The following is a 25,663-nucleotide window of genomic DNA, read 5'->3' as shown; positions in this document are numbered from 1 at the left end:
ACCTAGGTACATTATTCGTCGGCAGTTCTTTTGAAATGTTTATAAACCTATTCGTTATGTTTCCGAATTCAGTGTTCGAGTACATTGCTCCAAGTCACGAATACAATTTACATTCGATATTGTTCATGGAAACTGTGGTTTAGTAATTTAACGCACTTGGTAACAAATTTAAAAATATTTAATTTGTAATAATAAACCAAGAAACCTAAATGCATCTTCACAAATAAGGATATAACCAACTGCAAACGTAAATAACATAAGGGGTATTTACTTACATAATTATTATTATTGCAGTGCACAATTTAATTACATATAGTGCAAATTACCCTACTGGGTATGTGTAGGACAAGTGCATGCGACCTTACCCACTTTCTAAAATGTAGGTACACCACCTAGAGTAAATTAACATACCTCGCTTACTCTACTTGTGTTCAACGAAGAATATTCTTAGGTTAAGTATATTAAATCTGTGTCTTGTTTATACAGCTAGGTTACAACGTTTCTGCTCAGTTTACTGTAAGTTGGTGTTAGTTTAGGACTCACTAAATTCAGGAGTTGTTAAACAAATTATCATGTTAAAATACCACGCTATAGCAAATTATAAAACTATTTTTGTTTAAAAAATTTAAGAGGTATTTTGAAAGGCCATTTCACGTGGCTATTTATATTTAAAATGGTTTATGTTTGTTTTTCTGTAGGTGTTAAATATGTAACAGAATCAAATATTTACACAATTGACAATTGTTTTTGGAATTAATCAAATTGTAATTAATTAAATACCCTTTATACCTATTTAATTATTGACTATAATAGCTTATAAGTGGGCTCAATTCGTTTTCGGTACAAATGTTTTTAACACGTTCACTGCGAGGCAAACGCTAGGTGCGTTCCTTTTGTATTGGAAATGGGGCGCTTGGCATTAAGTGTGTTAATGTTCTTATTACGAAATTTGCAGAGGCTTTTGAAACAACAAGTTACTTCGAGTAAATAGTTGTTTACACGATAGGTGTTTACCTATAGGTATAGGTACTAATTTATCAAAGCTACCAATGTACCTAATCCATTGCGTGACAATGCCAGTTGTAAGGCATCATAAGACCAATGTGAACGCAATCCGACATGAATATACACGTAAAAGCAAAAAGTAAATACGACTAGCAATTTTTATACGGTATCCATTATCGATATGGTATCATTTTTATTTTATTATTAATACTCCTGAACGTAGACTATTGTAATTTTATTATATAACAATGAATACGTGAGACACTCAGACATAATATCGACCCAGATATACAAGATGGCCAAAAAATATCTGCATTCCCGTTGCCAGGGAGGTTTTGGACTTATACTGCGCAACTTTTAGTATGGGACCAACCCCGAAATCGCGGAATAAAATTGGGTTGGGTTGTTCCCATAGTAAAAGTTGCTCAGTATAAGTCCAAAACCTCCCTGGCAACGGGAATGCACATATTTTTTGGCCACCTTTTACAAACGTGACTGCTATAAAAAGAGTGTTTATTACACAAAAGAAGTGCGTACGAGCTATATGTGGTGTAACACTTCGCACGCCATGTAAACCTCTTTTTAGTAGTCTTAAATTGCTGACTTTGCGTTCACTAAATATCCTTGAAACTTGCAAGTTTATTAAAACACACCCACATTTCTTTGTAAAACTGAAAGATGTCTGCAATTTTAACACTAGATATCCTGATAGACTTGTGTTACCAGCCATCAGTGTTGACGACCGGTCTGGTCCAGTGGGTAGTGACCCTGCCTATGAAGCCGATGGTCCTGAGTTCGAATCCCAGATGTGATGAGCACAGATATTTGTTCCTGTGTCATGGATGTTTTCTATGTATTAAGTATTTGTATTTTATATATATTGTTATCTGAGTAGCCACAACACAAGCCTTCTTGGCTTACCGTGGGACTGAGTCAATTTGTGTCCCTATAACATTTATTTATTTGTTTATATACCGTACTAAGTTTTGCAGTAAAAACTCTTATCCAATGGCAATAAAATCTATAATAATTTACCAAATGACTTAACTCAGCTGGCCCTTAAACCTTATATTATACTAGCTGTGCCCGCGGCTCCGCTCGCGTGGTATTCGGTCTGTGTCAGTAACCGGCTCATTCACCGCTATAATTTCTCTGCCTCTCCCCTGGAGGTGGAACTTGAAGTAAAGTTGACAGATGGATACGCTAGAAGACTGTAGTCTAGATAAAATATTTTATAATTAGGTACCACTTAATAAAACTACATGTTATTTTTTTCAAATTCGTCCTTATTAAAAATTTTGACGTGATTTAAACGACATAGAGTAGTAGATGTATATCGGACAATACAGTTCCACTTTTGTATTTTTTTTTACGTCCTTGACTGTACCTATCCAAATCATGTCCATGGAAAATATCATCCAAATCGGTGCTCCAGACCAATCAGTGCATGAAAAGGTAAGAGATATACCCATAGAAATCCATACTTCCGAACACTATCGAATTTAGGTGTAATACCCATTTTATGCACCCCGTCAGGATCTGCACCTCAATGAAGTTTCGCTGCAGCTGCACTACTTTTAGCTGGGTTCCGTTGCATAACTTCGGAGGCGACAAATTCCGAAGAAGCATGATTGGAGCTCCAACTTTCAGGGTTAATGTGTGTGCTGGGAGTCCTGAAGCACTGAATGAGCTAAGGAACTAAGGAACTCTACCACCCGGTAGAGTTCCTTAGTTATTTTGTGACATTGCCTTCATCCAAGACGGTGTTTATGGAATTATATACTGCATGTTCACCTTCGATTTCCGCCTGCTCATTTTTCTGCGTGAGCATGGACCGTTCCTCTATGGGCGTGAGTATGGATCTCTCACAAACCCAAGAATGGCTCAGGTCTCCGTACACGCTACGAATGAGGTTTTCAATGGATGGAACGATCCTGCATAACATCTCTGGTAGTTGTGGCTACGCCTAAAATCACGATCGTCGCTATAGTTTCGTAACCTCAATGCGTTGCGAGACTTTCGTGAAAGGTTCGCTTTTTTTCGGGAAGGCATTTTCAGTTTTTAGTTCTTATGGCTTTATAACGCGTATAAAATGCGAGTCCCAAATCGTTTGACATTTACACCGCAAACATCAGAGATTTTTTTTTCCATAGTACCCACCGTCGTAGCCATTATTAAGTGCTTAAAAGCGGCGATACGTATGAATATGGATACGATAAAATTACGATTAGGTATAATTCATGACGGAGAAAATATTTCATTAAATAATTATGCAGTTATACGCGTGTTGATATGTGTATTGATTTTGCCACTACTTAACTATGTAAGTAAACTCATTTTTAACCGACTTCAATATTTCAACAGGAGGAGAATCGAGGGAACTCTTCAAATATGAAAGTCATACATATAATGATTTTTGTATTTTCTTTAACAAATCTAGCATTTACATTTAAAAAAGTGACATTTGATGAAGTGGAACTGCTGATGATGGTCAGAATGGAGCTCTTCAACGATACACAGTACACGTTTGGCGATTTGTCCTCTTCGCTGTGTTTGTTAAGTAAATTAGATTTTCAAGACAAATTTTTGTCAAGTTCGAGTTCTGACGATGGGGTCCATGAGGAATCGAGGGAACTCTTCAAATATGAAAGTCATACATATAATGATTCTTGTATTTTCTGTAACAGATCTAGCATTTACATTTAAAAAAGTGACATTTGATGAAGTGGAACTGCTGATGATGATCAGAATGGAACTCTTCAACGATACACAGTACACGTTTGGTGATTTGTCCTCTTCGCTGTGTTTGTTAAATAAATAAGATTTTCAAGACAAATTTTTGTCAAGTTCGAGTTCTGACAATGGGGTCCATGAGGAATCGAGGGAACTCTTCAAATGTGAAAGGCATACATATATTGATTTTTGTATTTTCATCAACAAATCAAGTATTTACATTTGTAGAAGTGACATTTGATGAAGTGGAACTGTTCATGATGAACAGAATGGAACTCTTCAACGATGCATAGTTCACGTTTGGCAATTTGTTCTCTGTGCATGTTTGTCAAGTAGTTAGGTTTTCAAGACACATTTTTATATTTCTATCCTATTCAGTTTTTTTTAATAATTATCTGGTGCTTTATTTCATGCATGGTGTGAAATAATTTATCTTAAATACAGTCGAATACCCTATTGCGGGTATCTTACCAGTCAACCATAGGCCAAATCTGAAATGTGTCAAGGTGGGTGCAGTGACAAAAAAAAACATGTTACATCCTTTTCTACATAATTAGGCGTAGGACGCTGTCTTTTTAATTTAATTGTATGAAATCAAAAATCAACAATAATCGTTCTTTCTCCGGTCTACCTCATTGAAGTCGGTTTTTTTTTCTTAAAAATTATTAGTTTACTTGATTACTAAATTTTTACTCAGTTTCCCAAAAGATGGCACTGTGCAATGTATGGCAATTAATTTACTGTCGTTTAATTTCGTTGTATTATTACATCAACACAATTGAAATTGAATTGATATCCGTACCCCCCTCTTCTAACTTTAGAGTTAATTTGGCAAAATCCTTCCTCGGTGGCTTAATTTCAGCACCATATCTGTTAGTTTAGCAGGGTACTCGATACTCGTAGCACATATTTGTTGTAAAAGTTTGCACCTCCTTCCTAATAATATTCAGGTGCAAACTTAACTCAATCGAGTGTAGTGGCTACCCCCCCTTCTAGGGGTTGAATTTTTATAGCCTATAACTTGGCCGGGCATTTTCTCGACAGATTAGTAAAGTTTGCATCAAAATCCGTTCAGCCGTTTTCACGTGATGCGAGGTCAAATAAACAGACAAACAGAGAAACAGACAAACAGACAAAAATTCTAAAAACTGTTGGAACGTGTTCTGTTAACGATTCTTAGTATCCCCAGCCTACTTTTTTTCGAATATCTTCCATGTACAGACTTTCGACCCCCTTCAGCTTTATTATATGTATAGATAGATATAGATAACTGTATAGATCGTTATTAGAAAAATGTTTTTATTTTATTAATGAATTTTTCAATATTTAATTTCATTTAACGTAGATATTTATTTTAATATTGATTATGAATTTTATTGTTATCCTAGAATTATTTAAATAACGTTTGTAATTTAATGAATTTCGATTATTTTGAGACTATTTTCATTATTGTGATTATGTTGTCAAGCAGCCGTTCAAATATTATAATTAAATGTAAATATAATGTAAATTATGTAAATAATATTTAGAAATTTAAGTAAAAACATTGTATGCCCGTGTTGTCGACGAGATACACGTACAACGTATAGAAAATGTTACCAACTAATTTGCTGTACCACATTTCACGCAAATAAGTATATTTCTATTTCGAGCTATTTTTATAAAATTTATAAAAACGAGTCACTCACGTATTTTTACTTTAACATCATTCGATATGTTTCACTCCGTACCGAGTAATATCATCAGAAGCTCGCGTTAGCGGACCGGCTCACACTGCCTCTTAAGACGAAAGGGGACAACCCCGTAACTACTATTCCATACGAACGTAGTCTCCATTTTCCTCGCTGGATATTAATATTATTGAAAATATTTTTACATAATTTGATATGTTTTAATCTTAGTGCCCGACCGTTTTATTTCTTTCGATTTTTTCAATATTCGGTCGGGCATAGCTATGACTAAAAACATTAAATTTTGAAAAAAATACTTTCCATAATGTCAATATCCAGGGAGGAAAATGAGGACTACATTTGTATGCAGAATCAATCGTCCTCTTTCCTCTTCACCTTATGATACTCCTCGGTATTACGGAGTACGGATACGATACGGATATGTCGGTAGATTTTCGACTTAAATCACGTAAGTGACCTGTTTTAATATATTTAATACAATGAAAACGATTAAATAGAAATTAGTATATAAACTTACGATTAAGTATATTCATGTTTTTTTGGGCAATAGACATCTGTCGTCAAAGTTATTTAAGTTATAATAAGTTTTAAAGTTTGTTTGTCATTACCCACCTTCATCTAATAGTGGTTCAAAGTTATTATAGTTTGCATAGTTAGTTATAGACATTACTTAAATAAAAGCTAATTTGTCTTATTTAATACACAAAATCAACTTCTTAGTAATAATTTATAATATACATATTTAACATCCTTCCCTCTGGTGTTATTTTAACTCCATTCGCACTAATTTTAGCAGCAAAATTTAAATCATTTAATATTTAAAAGAGCTCAGCTAAAGCGGATGCCGTAAATTCAAGACCTGCCAGCTTTAAGTTTCATGGCTTACCCCCCCGCCCCCCTTAACTAATTCTGGAAACACACGTACCTATACACTTACCTATAGGGCTAAAGATGGTCGACTCTTTATCATTTGTCACTATGCCTGTCACGTTCTAACGAGTATGTAAGTGCGAAAGTGACGCATGACATGACAGGTGATAAAAATGCGACTATGATACCCCTGCTTTATCGATACATGGGTTTTTATCATTACTACGCTTATTATTGTTAAAATAGTTAAATGTCATTGATGATAATTAATATCAAAAGTGAAAATATTTTTGTTGGTAGTTTTTGCATCGACATTAAAATGATTTTGTTACGCCTTTATGCAGCATTTTCAATACATACCGGGAAGCCTATTTTATTTTAGCAATATGAAACGTTTTGATGTTGTTATGATCTCACGCGCATCAATGAGTGCGAGTGAGATGCCTACTTAAGTAAATTAGATGTATAAAAGGCGATAAAGATTCACAATTTATGGTATTTAATAGTTTTCTTGAAATGATTCCCTTGACATGATATACCTAACGTAACAATAAAACATTGTTTACCATATTTTGCAGCTATATTAATATTTGGAACCATTCCAAATAGGTTTTGGGGTTTCATATTGTTATATTTACGACGTGGCATATTTTACACGCGAATTTTTACGTTATGTGAAAAATATTAAAATTGGACTTGGCCATTTTTGGCTCACTTACACTTATTTGGAATTATGGGTGAAACGGGGAGGCTGGGGGCGATAAGTGTGAAAACTTGGCGTGAAAACGACGGTGTATCGTCAGTTTCTTTTTTATAAGGCCCGTGGGACGGTTTTATAAGCTCTTGGTCTGGAAATAAATCGTCTGGTAAAAAGTGTAAGCGTAATGGAGTGCATATTTAACTGAAGTTATTGTGTTCATAATTTTACCTGTCTGGCAAGAATTTAAGCTTCAAAAAATATATATTTATTGTAATGTATTGACTGATTCTTTAATAACACTACAAGAATATAGTTGACCAAGTAAAAGAGAAATTGTTGATGTTTAAGAAAGCATTAGATCATTTTAATGCGGTCTCAAGTACTTAGGTTGTAAAGTATCAAAACAAAACCCGAGATCGTTATAAGCAGCGTTATTAATTGTGTTTGCATTTTAGCTTGGCGCTCATGATAAATATCGTCTCATTGTTATACGAGTATATCACATTCACTGCCAGCGACCGGCTAGGCAGATTATCTGTTTGTAGGCGAAATTCGCTACATACGGTTTTTCCTGTATTATTGGCTACGCTCGTAGCACTTAGCTCGCGCTGGCACTAAATGTGTTATCATCTACGGGCTACGACCGCAGCCGATAACACGCGTTTTCCGCCTTGTAGAGAAAAGCGTCTACTAACAATGAACCCGCCTAGAGGGTCGCTGGCAATTAATATAAAACTTAATAACAGGAAAATTTTGAGAAATGCAAGTTTTATTAAGCTATTTCATAGGCGATCGAGTACTTCTAAGCGCCACTTGCACCATCCCACTAATCCGAGGTTAACCAGTTAAACCGCTAACCCAGTGTTATGTTGTACTTGTAACCATGGTAACTCCAGGTTCAACCGGTTAACCCTGGGTTAGTGGGATGGTGCATGTGACGCTAAGTAGGTATAGATATTGTATTCCTGTAATTCCAGAAGTAAAATCTTTCCTTGGGTGTAACGATTTTATATTTAATGGTTTGACCTATCTAACCGAAAAAAAAGTTTGATCTCCGCGCTTTTTCATAATAGGTACGAGTAATAAATGTGGGTACCTACTACCAGTATGGTCTTTGTCCATATCCAAATCTGTTTCAGAAATCGGAAATGAGATAAAATACCAAGCGGAAATCTTTTGAAACGTTTATAACCTTATGTTTATTTTAACTATTTTCTTTACGAGCTTACATCAAACGATTTTCCTATAAGATTTATTACACAAAAAATTGAGTAGAAAACTTTGATATAAATATAAAAAATATAAAGATTCATTAATTCTATTCTTTCTTAACTTCTCTGACTAAATACAACACCCGTATCGTCTTTAAGACTAAAGTGGATGAAGTCACGTGACCGCTTCTCCATTCAAATTTCAAACGTAGTCCCAATTTTTCTCATAACCAAACTGGACGGCGACTTTCATTTTTATATCGTCCTTTTCCTTAAATATCCGTTTGATTATATGAATATGTCGGATCAAAAATATTAAGACCACATATATGTATCATGAATTTGTACATTGCTTATCCACTTAATTAATGTACATTCAATCATAGTTAATAAAATGTATAATATTGTGTATACATTAATTTTGTATACATACGCATAGTTATTATTTTAATATCTGTTGACAATGTGGCTTCTAAATCTTAATTCGTTGCGTTTTAGTTTTAGCATGCCTGGAGGATTGTATAGCGCGTCTAAATTGTTCCCGTTTCTATCCTCCCAATCCATCACTCGCCACCAGCGGCATCTGACGACAGAAAAATTAAGCGTCCGAATTGTTTTTTAAACGCAAATACTGTTGCCATCAATCATTCGATCGAGGGCGATTTTTCAACGTCAATCTAAGAAGTTTTGAAGAATTGTGGGGGTTGATATTTTATCACCTTCGATTGCAAATATAGAACAAAATAAGTTGGAAAAGGAAAGTTACTGATGACCGAGTCGTTATTATTTCCATGCACTATTTGAAGCGAAGATTAGTTTAACCTATTCATTATTTAAAATATAATATGGATAATAACTACATCATCAAACAGTACCTAACATTCCATAAATACAGCTCAAATGATTAATTAAATATCAACTTCTACATAATCAGTATTCTAACACTTACTGATATGATATCTCATAAGATAGAAATATAGATACATTTTGATTGATTTGGTAAGGGCTGCCGTGCCCCCAGATTGAAAACCAAGCCTATTTCCACATGTCACCCAGTCAGCAACAAAAACGAGAGTTTCAACAAAAACATTGATGCCAATAGATTCTATTAGTAAAGTTTTTATCTATATAAACTTTACTGAATTTTTTTATATAAGTTCCAAATAAACATAATAGATGTTTCAAATATAACTTCCAAATATTACAAATTATTTCACAGTTAAAACTACCCCTTAACTTTGCTATTAAAACAATATGCCGACGATTAAAAATCAAATTAATTTCCTGAAAAACCTACTTACTTACCTAATATTTTATTGACCCAATAAATTAATGGTAAGACAGGTAATCATATTAACGTGACCTACATTTCCAATTTATATCATTATGTCACGAAAGGATCAATGAAACATAAATATTGTATCATAACCAATGAAATACTCGTGGATATTGGCAGGAAATGGAACGTTCCAATGAATATTAACCCTGAAGATGAGGAAAAGTCATCGTTATAAACAAAGTGGCTGAGAAATTCTACTTATATGCCTACTCGTAAATAAATACTGTTTTGTAAATGTATAAATAAAGAAATATTATAGGGACATTCTTACACAAATTGGCCCACCGAAAACTCAAGATTTGTGTTGTGGGTACTCAGACAACGATAAAAATATATAATATACGAATACTTAAATAGGTACATAGAAAACATCCATGATCAAGTAACCAACAAATATTTGTGCTCATCACACAAGTAGGTACATGCCCTTACCTGGATTCAAACCCAAAACCATTGACTTCGGTCGTCAAATTTCAAACTTATTTTCAGATTAAAAGTCATCTGAATATAACTCTGAACTAACAAAAGCTATCAAAAATTTTTAGTATTTTTGTTGCCGATTCCTGTCGATTGTGTCCTTCGGAAATACAACCTTTAATGTTGTCTTACACCATATTTTCCTAGATAACGTAGATTTTTAGTAAAACGCGAATTCCTCCAGGATGGTACACATTTTCCAAGATGGCTGCCATTCCTCGAGGTCCCCAAATATCAAATAGTATGGACATGAATAATTATAAAAATTATAATTATTTGGGCCTTGAATTTACATACATACCAAATTTCACGACTGCTCAAGAAATTTCGAGGTTTGACGTGTTTTGGTTGAAGAAATGCCACTTTTGACACTGATAGATCGGTATCGTATCGTGGTGACTTCTTAAAAGCATTGTTCAAATCAGCCCGAAAGCGCTCGAATACGTAACGAGAAATTTACAATTAAAAGGTCTGAAAGCTAAATCTAGAAATTAAAAAAATCAACGATGGTATTTGTCTGAGCGAAACGGTCTGAAAGTTACAGCTCTGTGATAGACAGGCATTCGAGGAACTTTGAGAAAACACCATTTTTTAGGACTGCCGGTTGAGCTCCAAAATGGCGATGGCTCTTGTGAATATTTCATTTGTTTTTTGCTCATTTATGTTGTTTAAAGTGTAATATTGATAGCTTACTACACAGTAAATAAATGTGAAAGTTTGCAAATAATTAAGAAGTAATTCTGAAATGTGTTTAACCATTCTTTAGCCACTTACTTGCTTTTGATGACAGTAGTTACTAGCTGTCGCCCTTATTACATTATAATAATAGAAGTCACTGAAAAATATGAAGCATGTGAGTGGATAGTACACGCCCGGAAGTTCATCGTGACTGTTTGTAAAGTGCAGCTATCGCTTTACTAAGAGCTTATCACCGCACAAACAGCTAGACTCTTAACTGTCCATCGTCTTGGTCTACGCATTTTTGTTATTGGCGAAATCATCATGAAGGTATTTTGCTCTCATATAGGTATATTGGCTAAATTGTCCCAATGGACAGATGTAATTTTTTAAACTGAACTGAACTGTACCATTATAAATTTAAAGAAAAATGTCCGCGCGGATCAGAAGAATTTATAAATTTGAACAGAAAGTCCTTGCTTAGGTAGCATTTTAATTTGCATGATACAATACCCGAACTCATTAATTTTCAAAAGTCAATTTCGTGTAATATAAACATTTACAATACAATGAGTATTGTAAATGTTATACATTCATAATAAGGTTGCTCCGAAGCTGTTCAATATTGAATAGTTAATAAGTATGTATATAAAAATAAATAAATAAACTCACTTTTTTTTCTATTGACAAGTGGCCATTTGAAAAGACGGAAAAGTTCCACGGACGCTTTGGTTGTAAAATGAGCTCCTGCCGAGGTTTCCACGACGGGCTACAGCATGGGGTTCTTCAAAGAAAGGAGTTTACCTATAGGTTTTTAAAGGGTCGGCAACGGGTAACTCTCCTGGAGTTGTATGTATGCTTGTTTACCACCGAAGTGGTAATAAAAAAAGGTACCTATTACCAGAATTAGTCACAAACACACCACTGTCTTGTGTTTTGTATCAAAATTGATTTTTGGGTTCCTATTCACAAGAAATATCAAATGTTAGGGATCTAGATAGGATTAAAGAGAAAATAAATATAATAAAACAAAATAAAAATTGAAAAGGAGTACTAACTGGACATCTACTACCACACGATCTATTCCTTAAGAACCTCATAGAAGGAAAAATAGAGGAAAAGGAAGACCGACGTAAAACATTTCAACCAAATAAAAGAAAAGGCTCAGGTCATGCATGGTCTGAACCAGAAGGTTAAGGAGTTGGTAGAGGACCGGACTAGTTGAAGATTACTCACCGACAAGAGCATAGAACTTAAATATAAAGAAGAACAGCTCAAAAGGAAAAAAAAAACGGAACCTGTTTTACTAGTTGTCTTTCTGTTCGTTTGTAACAACCAGTCAGCTCTAAAATTGGACTCGCTTACTCCAGCGGTTTAGTTAAAATTTGGTAAACATATGTGAACAAAAGACAGACGTTTTGTTGGGTAGTTATATAGTAAAGAATAGTAGTAGAGGAGTGTACTACAGCTAAAAGAACTAGACAGAAGGATTAATAACACATGAATCAAAAACTGTTCTATAAAAGAGATAATGAAAACCAAAAGAGTACTAGTTAAAAATCAAATCCAAACTCTACAACGCCTGCCTATTTACTGCCATGCTTGACATACGGATGTGAAACATAGGCATACACTAAGAAAAATAAACAAAAGATTGTAGTTTGTCAACATGGAATGGAAACAAGCATGCTAGGAATAAGAATAAATGACAGATGGAGACTGATAACAATCAGGAAAAAACTAAAGTTAGAGACGCAGCCAGAGAAACTAGAAAAAGGAAATGGAGGTGGACAGGTCACAGGTCAAAATTGAAAATAAACAAATAGACTTAAAATGGAGATGGGAGGATGATTTCCCAGAAAAGTTGATAAATACCGATCGGAAAAGAGAAGACTGGAAAGCTGCAGGAGGCCTTTATCGGAAACCCCGACAACCTTACTAGTGACAAGTAAAAACAGTGTTAAAAGTAACATAACAGAACGATAAACGAGTCAGTGAATAAAGGCTAATTGTATTGTATTGTAGTATAACAAAAGAAATACATACCGTGTGTAATGAATAAATTTAATAATAACTTCAGGCAATCTATCAAAATGAGGTACGATTAAAATAATCATGATTGCTTTGTCAACGAAACAATCAGTAAATGTGACGACAAAGGCATATCTAGTAACCTGATTGTGACATGTGTATTCAATTTAGGTAATTATGTACATCAATAAATTGAATCATTTATTATACCTGATAGGTATGTGCTTGGTAAACTTGTATTTAGTACGTCTTTACATTTAAGAATCACGCTATCATAAAATAAATTTGTAAATATTATTGTAAGAAAATGTGTTAAATAGGATTTACTTACAACGTCACTACAATGAGTTCTTTAGATTGTAAAAAGTAACGCTTGGAAAGAACTTATAAAGTGCAAAGGACACAATAGACGAGACTTTGAAACTATGCATGTTGAATAGCCTCACCACGTAGTTTCAGACTAAAAGCTTTTACTACTTTCAAAAGAATATAAATATGTAGAAAACTCAACCCTAGGTCTTTACAAACTGGAATACCTTTCAAAACAAATTGTTCTATAGGCTTCATGAATTTGGGAAACTTTATATTACGCAATTAGTTTAATGCTTTGACACGGATGTGATAGTAATGGCTTATGTAAAAAATTATAGTCTAATAATAGTTCATAATTAGACCTAGACATTTGTCTAACACGAGCAATGCAAAGCAAAAGACTTTCTTCCGATAGTTAAGTAGTTTATCGATATATTGTATTATCAATATCTTGTAACTGTCATAATAATGTCTTAAACAAATGTGGCATGTTTGGAAATAAATGAACAAGAATTACGAAACTATCAATTCAATTAGTAAATTGTTGACCAAGGGTGGAAAGGTTTTAGCGCCAAAATATCTCGGATGGTACTATTACCCGAGTTAAACACTCTACTTTTAATTTCGACTATGTGGGAAGTTAAACACAAGAAATGTAGGTGATGACTGGAATTTAGAATTTTTTTCCGATCAAAATGTACATGGCGGCATTACATAAAAAAATTCTAAAACCATAGACCATCCGATCTCAAATTGGGATGTGTCTGAAACGGCCTTAGTATATACACGCCACAAAAAAACTGAAACTGAATGAATGACTGTAATGTAATGATAATATTTTAAACATTCATCGTCATTTATATTGATTTATTGACAAACATCTGTTAATTGTATACATTTAAATATTAAATACAAGTAAGTTAATTTCAATAACACTTGGTCTGAAAATGCAGAAACTAATATGAGATCTTTTAACTGAATAAATAATATGGAATATATGGCTGTTAGCCGTTGATTGAAGTACAAATTAAAAAAAATTACTTTCCACCCTAGGGTGGGAGATGCAATTTTCCACCCGGCTATGAGCCTATGAAAGTTGAACTTTCCGAATAGGAGAGATGAAAAATAATTTACCTACATACTTTATATTTAAAAGAAAATCCATGACACAGAAATATAACGAGATTGCCGTCCAAATGGCCATCGAACAATAAAGCCACCATACAGGATTTTTTACATGATTCTCGAAGTAATCTATCCATTTTTTTTACAATTATTTTCGGACATCAGCTTGTGCAGGCTTTGAAAAAATCTACTTTTGTTGACTCAAAGATTTTTCAACTTCCACTGATGTAATGGGAGTATACCGGATGCCATACGAATGAATAAATGAATAAGCGTGAATATTGAAAATGATTAAGGATGAAGGGTTACATATCGATAACGGGATTGTCGATGATTTTATTTTGTCAAGCACTAACAACATGCTAGGAAAATCTCTAGGTAAGTATATTCATTCATAATAGTAATTGGACAATTTTTCATCAATTCTATATTTTATAGGAAATATAATTGCTTAAATACATTGCTGTGAATCAAACCTTTTTGGGCTTAAATTGAATATAGATTGCTTTGACATTTGGCTTCACATACTTAATATAATAATCACAGGCACAGCGTGGGACACTGAGATAAGACTGATAAGGTATCGTAATTTAGGTTATTTGATTAAGGTATTACAAACTTCGGTTCGGTAATTTGACCTTTAGGTAAATTGATTAGTAAGTATTTTAAAATCAGTTATTACGAACATGGGTATTTTAACATTAGGTAAATTAATTTCATGTATATAGGTACCTATATGTAATCCTTAGGAATGGACCTGGCTATTTAAATCAATGATCTAGTCGTGGTAACAGAAAATTGTTACATAAAGTGCTCGGCGAACGTTCGTTTAAGAGGAAAGGGGACGACAACTTCTCCATACAAACGTAGTCCCCATTTTCCTCTCTGGATATTGACATAATGGAAAATATTTTTACATAATTTGACGTATATTAGCAAAAGCTACGTTTAACTTTCTTAATTTTTATTTTATTTAAAAAATTAGGAGCGGAAAACAGTTTTCATATAAATTTTTAAATGCTCCTAACTCTGATAACTAAGAATTCGAAAAAAATCATACGTAGGGGCAAAGATGTGGTTGATATACAACAAATTGTTTCAAAATATTTTCTATAATCTTAAAATCCAGATAAGAAAATGGACTACGTTTGTATGAAAAGGTGATTTCTCGCGGGTCCCCTTTCGTCTAAACGAATATTTGAATAAGTAAGTAAATACATTTTCCAGCATTTATTTTTTATTTATATAAGTAATAACGGTACAGCTATCACAGTTACCCAATCTGATAGTGTAGCAAATATTAATCTAGAGACATACACCTATAACATTATTTCTAAGAAGTATAATAAACTTAGGGCAAATTCGAACTTTAAGATACGTCAAATATTAGGTCTAGATACGATATGGAACGGATATGTCAGACATATTCAAATATAATCGGGCCGATTGTATTTGAATTCGTGACTATTTTGATCAGTACTAATAAAATGAACAAACAATGGAACACGTCAATCCGGGTAGCAACTTGATTGGGCGTGAGCAGGGCAGGGCATTTTTACTTATCGTAACTGATTCTGATATTATATATTTTTAACTAACTCAGCGGCTGTAGCACGGTCGCATTTTTACCACTTATCACTATGCCTGTCACTTTCGCACTTACATACTGGTTAGAACGTGACAGTCATAGTGACAAGTGATAAAAATGTGACCGTGCTACAGCCGCAGATATGATAATTAAAAAATATATTACTTGATAGTGGACAGTTATTTCGTTTTGTTAGTATGTATGAAACGTTTAAAAATATTATTCTGTAGATAATAGAATGCTTTTTTCCGAAAATCAAACTTCAAAACTTGTTAATTTGCCTCATCAGCATTTAGTTAATATAACATTTCGTAATTAGTTGCTCAGAAAAAGTACGTATTCTTTCGTTCATCATTCAAGTTCGCTATTTTATAATTGTGTACATCTATCAAGTCAAAATAAATCAAATTTATCTCAAGAAATCGTCTTTCGTGTTCTAAATTACTATCAAGATATCTATCAAGTAAATGTTAGAGTTAACAAGTACTTGACCCTTCGAGCCGGAAATGAACCAGCGGCCTATGGGTCAATTCAATTACAAATAGCGTATACTCGTGGCGTTACTCAGAAGTAAAGACTGTATGATTTTTTACTCGTTTATGCGCGGACTGACATATATCAACACATACCTACGCTGCATTTCTGCGACAAAAAATCGTAGTGCGCGCTCGTGGCAAATTTCAGCGTTGTTTGAATTTGATAATGTTTCGTTTTTTATTGAGCCCAGAGGGCCTACCGCGAACCACGTGCGACGTGTTGCCTCCCTATCACACTTACGCACGAATTTACAAGTGCGACAGAGAGGCAACACGTCGAACGTGGTTCGCGGTATGCCCTCTGAATAACACAGTCACGCAGGCTTGTCTTACTGTCAGACAAAGTTACTAGTATAATAAATAATATTAAAAATCTAGTATTTTTAAATATGATAGTACTAGACGACGGTAAATATAATAGGTAAATACACATAAATACTCGTAATAATGACACAAAAATAAATGCTCTTCGGGATTCGAACCCATCCTGCTTCGTTTGCTGCAGGATATATGCAGCATGTTTTAGATCCCTAGTCAGCACCAGGCACCTAAAACTTAGCCTAATCTCAGTAATGGGGATATCATAAACTCTACGTCTACTACATCTCAAACATTGCTGGAGATGACTTATGAATACAAACACTGCTTCGCTTAATGCAGGACACAAGCGAAGCGCTGAAACCTTCTTATGTGACTGATTTAAGTAAACAATTACGGCCCGATTCGAAGAATGATTAAGACACGTAAAAGATCTTAGAAAGATCTTTAAAAGGTCGATAACTAAACTACATGTCAAACTGACGTTTATTTCGATTCCGCTGTGATCCCAATAAGATCTATCTACGATATTTCTAACGTCAAACTGGCATTGGTTGCCCGAATCGAGCTGCTTCTATCAATTATACGACATACAAACGATATCTAAATGACAACTTATCTAAACCAGTACTTATTGTTATCGTATCTCATTCTTCGAATCGGGCCGTTAGAGTTTGTTACCACGTCGCTGGCGAGTATTGCATAATCAGTAGACTTAGTACAGCTATTGTTTTTTTTTTCTAGTCTCTTATACATTAAAAGCGCTAGTTCATATCACTTTATTCTGCTATTACTCATATTTTAACATGAACTTCAGCTAAATATCACTGGAGGTGAAAAATCCTATTATGGTAATGCCACGATACTATTATTGAAAAGTGCATTGAACGTTACGACATATTCATTTCTTCCACGCCAACGGGCAAGAAGGGCGCTCTCGTTTATTTCATCACGTAAAATAATTAGATTTACATTGAAATATTACAATAACGTGATTTTATTAAAGAAAAAGTGTTATTCTTTTATGTCAGATCACGTAGAGCCATTTGTTTCTACTGAATGGTCTATAGAAATTTGTCACCATATACTTGAGACTATACTTTCATTTATTTTATGAGTCTTGATCAAAATAGTCACGAATTCAAAGATAATAGGCCCGATTCGAACTTTAAGATATGTCAAATATTAGGTCTAGATACGATATGTATCAGATATTTCAGTATCCGATTCATATTGTATCTAGACCGAGGAGGAGAGCCGATTATCGTATAAGGATTTGTAATTGGTAGGTTCTATTTTCACTGCAGAATTGTGAAAAATCGACAATTTTTTCTAGGTTTATGTTTTATTAAATAATTTATAGTAGGTACCGGTAAAATACTTGTAGTCCTTTATCCCATCGATGTGGTGGAGAATAATAAAACCACCGACGACAGACTGTCTGCCTTGTGATAAGGATGGGATTGAATTACGATGCGCAATGAGGTAAAATTGCAGTGACTTAATTGGTAATGGTCTGTATCCTGACAGTTATTGAATCACGTACTGGACAGATTGGGTACACATACATAATCAAATTAGGTACAATGTGTGCATTCACTTAATATTAAGATGACCTCGTTTTTTTCGTTTTATTACGTTATTGAAGATATTTCTCGTGGGAATTTACAATGTTAAGAGTTCATACAATTCTTATATAACAATGATATTAATGAATCCCGAGCAGTTTACTTATTGTCGGACTCATAATTTCAAAATATACATATATTTATATCTTTTCTCAGCGTATTCTATCAAACCAATTTATTTTTTATAGTAACAGTATAGTTTAAAAACGTTGAAGGTTATCATTCTATTTTAAATAAGTCAATTCGAAAGCTAATCATTTTATTATATTACCAACTTTTATCACTGAGTTATTATTACTATACATAGAGAAACCATACCAAACAATAAAATTATCGCAATTGCAACCTGTACCACACGATCAAAGCTTTTAGGTCGCGAGATTCACGCTCCGTTTCCATTATTTGTTGTCAAAACAACAATATCTCATGGCGCAAAAAATGGTTGTCTGTGCCGATAAAATACATAATAATAAAAGTTCAATGACAGGATTTCATATACATTATGTTTACTATTTAATATCTAGCGTACAAAGCCATTTTGACATTTATCGTCCTTTCTAGAAACAACATATTTACGAAAAGTTGTTTACATTACCTGTGTTTGTTTAATATCAATATCACCTTTCATATTTTTGGATGTGCAAATATAATAAAATTCGTTGGAATTAGGCTGTCTACATAGAATCTTCATCACTCAAGACTTTACTTATCTTTATTTCGGCTGATTATAATCAACTGCTACTGATACCATAAAGGAGAAAATAAATATTTATGTCTATATTTAAGTCTATATGCATAAAATAAATACATTAATTGACTGTGTAAAACTATTAAGTACTTACAGTCGTTCCAGTAAAACGTGTATATAAATTAAATGTGTTTAAGCAGTTTTTGTGAATAAAAATACTGAATCAATCTATATATTCTATATCTGATACTTAGTACTGAAGGTATTGGATCAAACAAACATTAATAGAAATGGCAGCTTTCGAAAATTCTAAAAAGGGTACTATATATAAACAATGGATAATTGCTATCATTGGTGAGTTTTAAGAAATATAACTACGATTGATTTATCATGGATCCAAAGATGTTTATTTTAGTCTAAGGATTACATTCTTATTGCGACTTCTTCAGCGTTGCAGCAGCGGGAGACGAATGATGTTACTTATCAATTTCTCCAACAAATTAAGTTGCAGTCGTTGCATTGGTCAATAGCGATCTCTATTGACACGTTCAACTCCATCAGTCCTTTTTTAGGGAATGATAGTCAGTTGCAACGCTGCTGCAGTCAAAATCATAATGCAACCTTGTTAAAGTTTAACGTTGCGTTCTACGTTCTTACTTGCCTCCCAATTTTATACAATGTTTTTAACTTTTCAATGCCAAAAACAAACTTATACCACCGTTTACCCCTTTTGATACCCATTTTATTCTTACAAGCTTATATTATGTATGTTTGTATGGGTCAAATCTTGGAAACTAAGTTTGACCCACTTCCCGGTTTCCGATTGAGCTAAAATTTTGCATACTATATGTAAGTCGGGTAACACTGCAACATTATGATAACTTCGAGCTAATCTGACGATGAAGACAGGAGGTAGCCATGGGAGCGCTGTGATAAACCAACACAACCTAATAGTGTTTGGGGTTTTTCGAATTGTCTCGATGAGTATTAGTTGCCTGTAGAAAGAAAAATACAGTCAGCGATAAAAGCTTGTACCAAAAAAGGATTTTTTGCCAAAAATTAACTATTTCGTAATGTATTTATAAATTCAGGGGGAAAGTGGCATGATGGAACCAGATTCCGAAAGAGCCATTTGAATTATTTCGGTAGTTCCAGAGTGAATTTTTTAGGAGTTAAATGTTTGTAGGTGACAATAAATTAGTGCTCTCTACCAAGGTCATGCGATTAGCTCTTTCAAAACGTGGTTACTTCTTGCCACTTTTCCCCTACATACATAAAATTATTGACTTCATTCATTGTTTTTTAGCTGGAATACCAGTATTAACGTACGGTTTGCAAAACGGCTGGATGTCACCCTTCATCATCGTGCTCCAGTCAGAGAACAGTCCATCTGGCTATCCCCTATCTAACAACGAGATTTCTCTAATTGCTAGTGGTATTAGTACTGTAGCCATCGGCACAGCAGTAATATATGGTTACATTGCAGATGCTTTTGGTCGACGCTTGTCTTTAATCCTAGTAGTACTTCCGCAGATTGTAAGCATTGAATTTTGATAACATATGACCAAAATTGATACATAATTAATACATAAAAGCTTGGACATTTCGAATACATGGTGTCTTTGGTCCCTTGTAGACAAAGGATGTACTGAAAAAGAAGTGTGAACTTCAAATGAAACATTCTCTTCTATTCACAGGGAGAACTTAGCATAGCGTAAAATCTAAATTATTTATTTAGGAATATATAATTTTATAATAAGATACAGACTCTTGTTTATTACAAATTAACTTGTACTTATTTTTTTTTTATATTTTTATAAATATATTTTTTATTATTTCAGCTTGGCTTCGCATTAAAGTTGGTGTCAGCCCATCCCATAAGCCTACTCATATCGCAAGTTTGTTGTGGGATAGCCGGTGGCGGAGTATTTTGTGTTGCTCCTATATACATAAAAGAAATTGCGCAAGATTCCTTAAGAGGAATTTTGGGATCCTTTGGAATACTTCTACTGGTACATAAATTTACATATCTAAGATATAAATACCATTACAGTGACATTCGGATGGCGTGCGGTGTGACTACAACAGTATTTCAAGATCAGAAATATACTTTATTCAAGTAGGCCTAAAAACATGCTCTTTCGAATAGTTAGGTAGGTAGTAATTTAATTTGTAGTCCCTAGTACTCGTTTTAGTAGTAACCCCAAAGGAAGAGCCAGAAGATCAGCAAGTTGGTGGTCTAATGTCGAAAACGAGATGAAGATATAAAACCTAACCAGACAGACAACCCAGGATAGATTGTCCTGGCGCCGACGTACGAGGAGGCCCGACCCCAGCTGAAATTGGAAATGGGCTGGACAAAGACGAGAGGAGGAGTAGTAGTTTCAGTAGTAGTAATTTAATTAGTGTGGCTGCATTAAGGTGACGTTCGCCGTACTTATAGACATTACTGCCGAGATTTAGCAAGGACATTGACAGATACACGGTGGCCTTAATGAACGAATTGCTATCGAACGCAGAAATGCAGCTGCAGTCACCATCCTAATGTAATCTTACGGCTTCTCTATTTTCTAAACTATCTGCCTCCCATAATAAAGAATAAAAATTATTATTTTTGGTTGTTTTTCAGAGCATAGGATTGCTCATAATGTACGCGATGGGAGCATATATGAATTACTATACCGTACTTTGGATAGTTACGTGGGTGCCGGTCCTTAACCTAATTGCACTATTAGTAATACCTGAATCTCCTGGTTTCTTGGTAAAGAAAGGAAAAGTTGAGGTAATCTTCTTGCTAAAATTGATACAAAATAATTTATCATACTTAAAAAATTTACCTACGGAAGTTTGAATAATAGTTATGTAAGGTACAGATTGCATTCAATTTTGACCTGTTCATTCGGAAAAAAAAGGATTCATGATTTAACATATAAAATGAAGTAGGGAGCAAATATGATTATTTTTCTTCATATAACTGAGTAAACGACTGCCATTTTATGCTATTAGGAAGCTGCTAAAGTGATGGCCTGGCTAAGAGGAGTAGAAACAGACGACAAAGAAGTGGAACGGGATATTATGATTAACAAAAATGAAATTGCGGAATACGAAAATCTACCGCCAGTATCTTGGAAGTCTATTTGTAAGTATTATTCTGGATTTACAAATAAAATTATACAGTGGTAAAAAATTTATTTTCAGCAAATTTTTGGTCAATTTTAAAAGAATTTACCTACATAAACATACCGGGTCCACGAAAGAGTTTGAAATGCCATTACACGACTCAATTAGTCACGACTAGAGGATGTCCATTCTGGTGTTCATCAGCAGTTCCATTTCACTATATAGCACTATTTAAATGAAAATTGTTAATATGTAGAAAAAATCACTTTAAAGTTTCGAGGGGACCTTGACAATAATGTTGCTTCAGAACTTACTTACTTAACAAAGATACGAGTAATGAACAAGGCAAATGGCCAAGCGTGAAATATGTCTCCTCGAAAAGTTCCGTTATAGTCTTGATCAACAGTTCCACTTTATCATCAAATTTTTTCGAATGCAAAATTTATCTCACGTGACCGAAAACTACGACCATTTTTTTCTCTTAAGTGCCGTCACTATAGCAAAAACAAGTGTGAAGTTTGTAACAAGGGCAAAAAGTTTACACTGCACACGACGTTTCTTTATTACTGCTATGCTACTATGACGTTATTTAAAATACCAGTTAGCTATTTAAGCTATACGAATATTTAATAAAAATATTTGAAAAAATTTAGAAATAGATCTTGGTCTGTTTGTTTCTAAAATAAATCACATGTTTAAGTTTTACATTTTCAGTATCAGAACAGACATCACGGAAAGGTCTTGGTTTATCGTTTTTAATGATCACATTGCTAGACATGACTGGGGTTTACGCTATTTTGACATATGCATCAGTGATCCTGAGAAATGCTGGAGTTACATTTGCTCCAGAAGCTCAAGCTTTATCTTTTCCAGCTCTCATGACATTAGGATCTCTATTATCAGTTCTTACTATAGAGAGATTCGGGAGAAAGGTAATATAATATTTTACTTTGTCGTTTTTATATCAGGCATTTTACATTATTTATCTGTATCATAATATTTATAATCAGGTCTTATATACAATTATGTGTTTTTTTATAGCTTATATATTGTTGCGTTTACTGTTTTATAGTTAATGTATTTTATTTATTTTATAGCCTCTAATTATGATAAGTGCCATTTTGTCTGGTATACCGTTGGCAATATTGGGGGGACTAATTCTCGTGCAAAGAAATGGAGAATCTCTTCCGTCATGGCTGGCAGTAGTCTGTATTGGCGTGTGCTTGTATTCAAGTGGACAGCATATGCCTCTGCCATACGTAGTCATATCCGAAATGTTCAGCATGCAGGTAAATGAATTCATATTTACTCATTGTAGATCGTTAGTAAAATCAATTTTCTTTGTAATTAGTTAAAATCTTAATTAATTATTGTACATAATTCAATTCATTTTATTATTTAAAAGCCAATAAAGTAAGGTTGCCAGAGCTCAACGAGGGAGGGGGGTGGGGGGGTGGTTAGGGTCGGCAACGCGCATGTAACTCCTCTGGAGTTACAGGCGTACATAGGCTACGGAGACTGCTTACCATCAGGCGGGCCGTATGCTTGTTTGCCACCGACGTAGTATATAAAAAAACAATAATGGCCCATTATATTAGTGGAGCAAAAACGGAAAGCCACAAACAAAAATGCATAGCAATATTAATAACTATCACCTAGTAGTCGTTATTTAACAGTCAAAATGCCACATTATACTTGTAGGTGAGTCGTTTCGGCCCACTAAAGTAGTCAGGATGAGGTTGGAGCTGACTCGCACTCTGCAGACCAGGGAGGCAATTCCGTTTCGTATTATGGCATAGTAGTCATCCGTGCGAGCTTGTGCAAACATACCTGATGCAGAAACGGGACAGCCCCAACAGCATCCTGCAGCCATTATTATAATCGGCGCGCAAGGAACTGATTATTAACACTACAAGTACTATATCATATTACATAGGTATTTTTGTATGTTTTAGCTAAGAACAAAAATTCTCGGTCTTCTAGTATGCTACAGTTGGGCCGTCTGTGCAGTACAAACTATGGTATTTGCGCCGATCACCGAATACTTTGGCATGCATACTATGTTCTTCGGGTTTTCATTATTCAATTTTATAGGAGTAATCATTGTATATGTGGCTTTACCTGAGACGAAAGGGAAGACTCTGGTGCAACTAAGCAAAGAACTAGAAGGCAGACGTAAATGAAAAATTATTTATTAAATATGTACTTATTTTTCTCACAAGTTTGTTCTTTTCAACCTTCATATAATATTTATTGTGCATGTCATCATTAGCTCGATGCATTTAATTCGAGGTGTCATCAATTTGCTTCGAAAGTACTGGGACCGGTTTGGTCGAATTTTTTTATGTAAGTCGTCGACTTAAAGACGCACGTTAATTAATTAATTTTAAAGATTTTTTTTTAAGTTGTTGAATAATATACCCTAAAAACAGTTATCGATGCTGTTATTGGCAGTAGCTCAATATTTGTTAAGGAATAGACATTTAAATTAATATATTAAATAGGTACATTTAATTGGGCATTATAAAAATAAACTAACTTATCTATTAAATAAAACTAAATTAAAACTAAAAACTAATACTAAATAAAATTAAAATATGTCTAAAAAATTTGGCCCCTTTGGCATGGTGCCGAGGATGCTGGCAGCATTTCCCCGCTGTATAGCGATGCTAATACGTTGTGCGAGAAAGCTGCCAGCTCTTCGGTCACCTGTGAAGTCGACAGAACTATGTAACTATGTCGATAACTACATATTATGTCGTTTTTAGGGTATCCAAAGGGTAAAAACGGGATCGTATTACTAAGACTCCACTGTCCGTCAGTCCGTCTATCACCAGGATGTACCTATCTTATGAACCGTGGTAGCTAGACTTGCTCTTGAAAGCAGATTTTTCGGCGCTTTGGAGGGAGCGAATTCCAGAGAAGAATTCCTGGACAGCAAAAGAGTTAGACAAGAAACCAGTATGGTGAGCAGGAACTAAAAGTTTGAGAATACGGGAGGTACGCAGCTCACAGCCTGGGCGAGGAGCGTCAAACAAGAACTTATTATTAAGATATGTAATAAATCGTATGCCATTGTTGAGGAGACGTTCTAGTTTGTTAAGGGACTTGAGTGGCATTCGTAACATTGTACACACATCACCATAATCAATAATTGGCAAAATCAACGCCTGTATCGACATCTTTTTCATGCTAACTCGTAGGAAATATTTATGTTCTTGAAACCTTTTTACTCGCATCTGCCAAATGGCTGCTCCAGGAAAAGGTAGAATGATTTTAAGAATTAGGAGCAAAAACAAAATTGCGAACATAAAATGCGAAGCTCCACTTTGATCCACTTTCCTTTTAACGCAGTTTACGATTTTATCAGTAAGTCGTTTTTTATAAAGTAGTTTATTCAAGCTTGACAAATGTAATAAATTCTGAAACAGTCCAGTAATTCCAGTATAAATCCAATTATAGGAAGAATTACCAGCACGACGTCATCGAGGCTAATACTCTCATGTTTCATTGAACAAGAGCGGAATGGAGCCGAGCCAACTGGCCCGGTGTGAAGCCAAGAGTTAACGGGACATTATGATTCTGAGGCATATACGGCGTAGGCTTTGCCGAT

The 25,663-nt window shown here is 34.3% G+C and overlaps 2 protein-coding genes across 3 annotated transcripts in view; one reads left to right on the top strand and one right to left on the bottom strand.

Moving 5' to 3' along the window:
- Window positions 1–25,663, bottom strand: part of LOC133516415 (zwei Ig domain protein zig-8-like) — a 177,656-nt gene that overhangs the window by 62,905 nt on the left and 89,088 nt on the right. The gene's annotated exons all lie outside the window — the stretch shown is intronic.
- Window positions 16,672–24,264, top strand: LOC133516413 (facilitated trehalose transporter Tret1-2 homolog). 2 transcript variants are annotated; one of them, XM_061849338.1, is made up of 8 exons: window positions 16,672–19,284; window positions 20,237–20,466; window positions 20,772–20,942; window positions 21,560–21,712; window positions 21,937–22,069; window positions 22,765–22,982; window positions 23,148–23,339; window positions 24,006–24,264. In XM_061849338.1, exons 1-8 carry the CDS (start codon window positions 19,221–19,223, stop codon window positions 24,231–24,233), a joined length of 1,389 nt encoding a protein of 462 aa, XP_061705322.1. In that variant the 5' UTR covers window positions 16,672–19,220; the 3' UTR covers window positions 24,234–24,264. The 2 variants fall into 2 exon arrangements, with proteins under 2 accessions (XP_061705322.1, XP_061705321.1); XM_061849337.1 differs by lacking the exon at window positions 16,672–19,284 and having other exon boundaries at window positions 19,305–20,466.

This window comes from Cydia pomonella, chromosome 3 (assembly GCF_033807575.1).
Source record: "Cydia pomonella isolate Wapato2018A chromosome 3, ilCydPomo1, whole genome shotgun sequence".
NCBI lineage: Eukaryota > Metazoa > Arthropoda > Insecta > Lepidoptera > Tortricidae > Cydia > Cydia pomonella.
Note: the sequence above shows the minus strand (reverse complement) of the source record. Positions and strands in the feature narration are given on the sequence as shown.